The sequence below is a fragment of the Etheostoma spectabile genome, chromosome 19 (assembly GCF_008692095.1).
Source record: "Etheostoma spectabile isolate EspeVRDwgs_2016 chromosome 19, UIUC_Espe_1.0, whole genome shotgun sequence".
NCBI classification, from domain to species: Eukaryota; Metazoa; Chordata; class Actinopteri; order Perciformes; family Percidae; genus Etheostoma; species Etheostoma spectabile.
In genome coordinates this window covers 12512121-12517441 of record NC_045751.1, presented here as the reverse complement: position 1 = coordinate 12517441, position 5321 = coordinate 12512121, and the positions used below count along the sequence as shown (strand labels likewise).

Sequence of the window (5321 nt, the reverse complement as noted above, 5' to 3'; positions counted from 1 at the left end):
TGTGTGTGTGTGTGTGTGTGTGTGTGTCTCACCAGCATGTCAGTGTTGGTGTGATGCAGCAGCCATCCCTCTCTCAGGACTCCACCTGCTCTCCTCTTGGAGTGATGCACCGACTGGACGAGCCTCATCAGAGGGATGTTGCTGCTGAAACACGGACTGAATGGAAAAAAGGGAAAGGGACAGAAGACAGAAGACAAAAGACAACATGACAACATGACATGAAACAGAGGAGAGACGCTGACAGGCTGATTTAGGGATTAAAAACTGAACTAAAGTCACTTTTCCCGGCTCTATAAGTTTGTCGTGCAGATGAATTCAGTGACAGGAAAGAGGAGTGGTTTAGTTTGTGTGTTGGAGTCAAATCAGGACGTTGCCTGGTGACCTCAGGAAACCAAAGTCACCTTTTAAAATGGGATGACGACAGAATAAATTAACAACCCTCTGACCTCATCGGCTCTCGCAGTTGCTCGTCTTCTTTGGTGTCTCCGTCAGGGGACATCTCGTCGTCAGAGGTTTCTAGTGTTGTCGTACTGGCGAGCTCTGAATCATCGTCCTCTGGGTCTGGGGGGCAGCTGTGACCCACTGCTGAGGATTCTGGGAAAGTGACATCATATGCAAAATATATTATTAGGGCCGCAACCAATGATCAAACCACAGAAAACATTTTCAGGTAACTGGTTGACTTTTAAAGAGACAAAAAAGGGGGAGATTACGGATTTAGTTAGTTTACGGCCATGCTAGCGGCTCGGTGAGGCTGTGCAGAGGTTGCTTACATCAGCACGCTAACATGCGGTTGTTCAGCAGGTATAATGTTTACCATGTTAAACTTAACACTGAGCCATCATAGCACTAATCATCAGTGCTTGGACGGACGGCATGTTTCAGCGAATCTAAAATAAATCTGTCAAGTCTTCTGCACATGGCGGGTGAATCAGCATTGAGTCATCACAGGGTTATGGGCCTTTTTCAAGGAACCATGAATAACAGGAGTTGCAAGCCCAGAATACAAAATGGCAACCAGACCACCCCACCAACCCCCCACACCCCCCAGGGACTGCTGCTCACCTTTCCCGTTGATGCCTCTCCTTTCGCCTGGACAGTCTCTGGGGACCAGTGGCTCACAGCGCCGATGGCAGTTAAACCTGCAGTCTGATCAGAGAGGAGAGGCGGAAACACATCATGAGGGCGACTTTTATACATGTAAAAAATACTAAATGAAAGTGCTGGAATTTGACTTTTAATGTGGTATAAAGTTTACTGAGCTCTGAGACACACCCTGGCAAAGATTCTATCCAATCTGTTTACACAAGTGTGTGGGATACACGGCGCTCTGCTTACACAGAAAATGTTTCTGAACTTCAAATCCACAAACGGCTCATCAGAGCCAAGGTGATGCTGGATCAGAGCATCTAAAAATGGCCACAGTGGGGGAAGACGTTTTAATTTATTACATGACTCATTGCTGCAGAAAAACAGCTACCAAGCTCATGGAGATTACTGAAAACGACATGCCATCCCTATGACAGACTCCATCCACTGAGGAAGACTAAGATGAGATTGAAAGCTCCAGAAAAGCCAAAGTCAAATAAATATTAGTATTCTCCGATGATGCTGATGCAGCAGTTCATTTGGGTACTTGGGAAATCACGTTTTCATGGGTTGTTGCTAATTTAGTTGTATAGTTCATCACAGCGTAATAATGCAACAAATGTTAATAGTAGATTTTTAAGGCCAATATCGATATTGGAGAGTTTAAAAGAATAGTTTGTCATTTTAGGAACTACACTATTTGCTATCTTGCCGACAGTTAGATGGGAAGATACCGTTCACCACATGTAAGTATTGGTATTAAATAAAATGTACAGTTTAATTATTGGGATTTAGAGGTGCTGGTTGGTGGATTTTTGTTTTGTTTTGATCAGAGCAATGCTAGCTGGTTCCCCGTCTTTATGCTAAGCTAAGCTGAACAGCTGCTGCTAGCGACATAGAGACAAGCAAAAAAAGCAAATACGAGTTTCCCCAAAGTTTTAAACTATTCCTTTAAATGATCTGTACACATGTTGCTAAACAGGAACACCACCGCATTGATGCAACTGACTGATAAAGCTAGTAGTAGTAGATGCATCATCAGAATCAGTTACATTGGCCAAGAATACTTATATACACAAGGGATTTGACTTTGGTCAAAGGCGTTAACTCTCTATACATTCAACAAATAGAAACACACATCATGCAACTACTACTAGCTTTATCAGTTCTACACATACAATGCACTTAATGTGGTTTCTAAACTTCCTGCAGAAAATGTGTGAAATATATTTTCATTCATACAGGTCACGACAAAATCAATAACTAACTAGAATGGAACTGTAGATTTGAAGACGGTTTGCCTCATCTCAAAGGCCTGTTCAGTCATGGTGTAAAATAAAAACCGAGCTAGCAAATGTACAATAATTAGAATGTGAAACATTTATAATTGGTGGAACCCTACTCTGCCAGACACCCCTCCACAGCACTGCGGAGGAAGGTCTAGCTAGTCCACATACAATCCCTGGATGGGAGAAAAGCCTGCTCTGATTTATTGGCATTTCTTCTTTAAACAAATCACAATTATCATGGGTGGCGCTAAGCTCGGCAAGGAGCAATGGTGCCGCTGTAAAAAAAGCCTCGGGAAGGTACTTGTTTTGGTGGAATGTGTGTACGTTCAACGGTTGTTTGTGTAACAGAAAGATCTGATTGGACAGAGAGCCTGGCTGGATTTACCCTGCAGAGATCTGAGGAGCAGTCAACCATAGTCCTCAGAAATCCACCGGAGTTTAAAATTAACAACACAAAGAAAGCAGAAGGCAACGGACATGTGGCAGAATTTCCTGTGGCAACTGAACAATCCCAGGAAGTGGAATATCGAGGATATAGACTAGTGGAACTCAAACACTCCTCCAGCCCTCTCACCTGAGCACTGCAGCCCCTGTCTAAAGAGCCCTTTGAGCAGCCGGTGGCAGTACTGGCAGACGGTGGGTTTGGTGTAGCTGTGGATGTGGAAGGTGTGAGGGACCTGAGCCCTGCTCATGTCGCTGTACCCGATTCCCAGCCAGACCGGGGGCTCCGCCCAGGACGGAGGCCTGGATGAGGGCTTGGACATGCTGATCTGGTGACAGATGATGAGAGTCGTCAGTGGTATAGATCATCGCATATTACTGCATATAATGTGTAAATATTTGATTGGAAGTTCCTTTTAAGAAAAGTAAACCCTTGAAAAACAGGTTCCAGAGACCCGGTATAGAAGAAAACGTAACAAATTGAATGCACAGTCGACTGTGGAAAAGATCTAATATGCTTCTTTTACAATACAATGACTTCCTTACCTCTTCCAGACTGCCTCCTGCCTGATTGGACAGGGAGTGTGTACGAGGTCGTCGGGGAGGAAACAGGGAGAGGCTGGTGCTAACCTGACGCCGCGCTCGACTACAGTCATTGGGCAACTGGAAAGCACAACGTTTATGGAAGTCTAATCCACAACCTGAAGACAGGGAGAGGTAGAGGAGAGCAGACAGACTGGAGTTATTAAAGTTTATTTAGATAAGGACAGATACAAAAACATAGATAAGCTTAAACAGTCATCTGATGTATGTATCAGTGTTTTTAGCTGAAGCTAATTTACAACACTTGTCCCTAGTAGGGCTTTTGGTTAAAAAAAAAAAATATACAGATTAACATTATTCAAAATAAGATAAAGATGAAATAAAATGGAATGAAAAGAAAAAGGAAATACAAGTATACAGAAAGAGCATAGTGTAAAGACTAAATATGAGAGCATTATTGTCCCTGAATTAGCCACAATTTGGTATGAAGGTGGCTAATGTTGGGATACATTTCAAGTGGTCCGGCTCCATCATTTTGTCCCTTTTACTGAAAAGGCAGTTTGGGCAAATGATGTTTTCTACAGAAAGGGCTCCTACAACTGCCTTTTAAATCTTAATATCTATGAATCTACTAATTTTATATTGAATGCTGGTAAATAAAACAATAAATATACCTTTTACACAACATTTTCTCACACTATGAAAAAGCTTACAAGCTGGATAATGACACCATTGAGGCACACATGATGAGGTGAGTCAGCGGCTTTACCGTCACATTTTAATCCCTGTCGAACGAGGCCCCACAGCATTTCTCCACAGTGGTGGCAGAAAGTGGGAGTCCGGTACGTCTGGACCACCAGGGTGTGTGGACGGGTCCTCATCTCAGTCACGGACGCTGATCCTGAGTCAGATCAAAATACAGAAGATGGTATACAGTCTGAATATGCCACTGATTTGATCCTCTTCTGAGAAATATTGCATGTTGTAGTTTGAATCTAATAATTTGACAGTATTTGACACCACTACAGTTCAGTGGGTTACACTTTTGCAAGGAAAATACATGCACCAGTTAGTAGGTGATATATTCATATAGTGGCAAAAATATGCACACCTTCTATACTGCAATGGAAAAACTTTTTTTGCTATTTAATTGCAGTGCAAGATGTGAAAGATACCTTAACGTGCCACCGACTACCTGTAAGTAGCCCTATGGTTCAAATAACTTCATCTGAAATGAAGCTTTTGACAGTGTTGTGTTTCCTCTGGTATTTATCGGATTTCTTTTTGCAGTATATTTGTATTTGTCAGCATGGTAGGATTTAGTAGCTTTGTAATGGCTGTTAGCATAAAGTACTGACACATACTGACTCTGTACCTCACAGATAACTTGACAGCCAGTGTGGATCTAAATAGTGTAAAATGGTAACAAGGGAGCAAAGCAAATCCAACAAGAAATCCTGAACACATTTATGTAATCAGATGCATTATAGCACGTGGCCTTTTGATTTATAAAAGTAAGTCTTCTTAAAGTATTTATGAAGTGTTTCCCTCCAAAATAAGACATAACTTTCTCTTAAAGAACAGTTGCTGTAAAAAAATGATGGCTTGCATCAATTCAGATCTAGTAACTGTTCTTTGTATTTCAATCTTATAAACATTTTGCAAATCAGACAAGAATACTAGAATAATAGAAGGGGAAAACAATAAATGAAAGATGAAGTTTTTTTTCCCCCCTCGCCCTAAGCTGTTGACCTCTGACCTGCGATGACGACCTCGATGAGGTCTCCATCCTGCAGCTCGTCGAGGTCCGTCAGGCGATGCAGCAGCTGCTCTGAGCCAGACTGATGTCGGAACAGCAGAACCTTCTCCCCAACCCCCACCACGCTGCAGTCTGGAGCCTAACACACACACACGCACACGCGCGCACACACACACACACACACACACACACACACACAC

At 42.6% G+C, this 5321-nt stretch overlaps 1 protein-coding gene across 3 annotated transcripts in view; it reads right to left on the bottom strand.

The window, feature by feature from the left end:
- The window catches only part of prkd4 (protein kinase D4), a 14445-nt gene that overhangs the window by 5063 nt on the left and 4061 nt on the right, over positions 1 to 5321 (bottom strand). For all 3 annotated transcript variants that reach the window (XM_032499296.1, XM_032499295.1, XM_032499297.1), the window contains 7 exons: positions 5122 to 5260; positions 4132 to 4263; positions 3366 to 3520; positions 2953 to 3148; positions 1066 to 1149; positions 447 to 594; positions 33 to 156 (listed from right to left, as the gene is read on the bottom strand). In XM_032499296.1, the coding sequence (XP_032355187.1) occupies positions 33 to 156; positions 447 to 594; positions 1066 to 1149; positions 2953 to 3148; positions 3366 to 3520; positions 4132 to 4263; positions 5122 to 5260 (978 nt within the window). The remainder of the gene's footprint in view (positions 1 to 32; positions 157 to 446; positions 595 to 1065; positions 1150 to 2952; positions 3149 to 3365; positions 3521 to 4131; positions 4264 to 5121; positions 5261 to 5321) is intronic.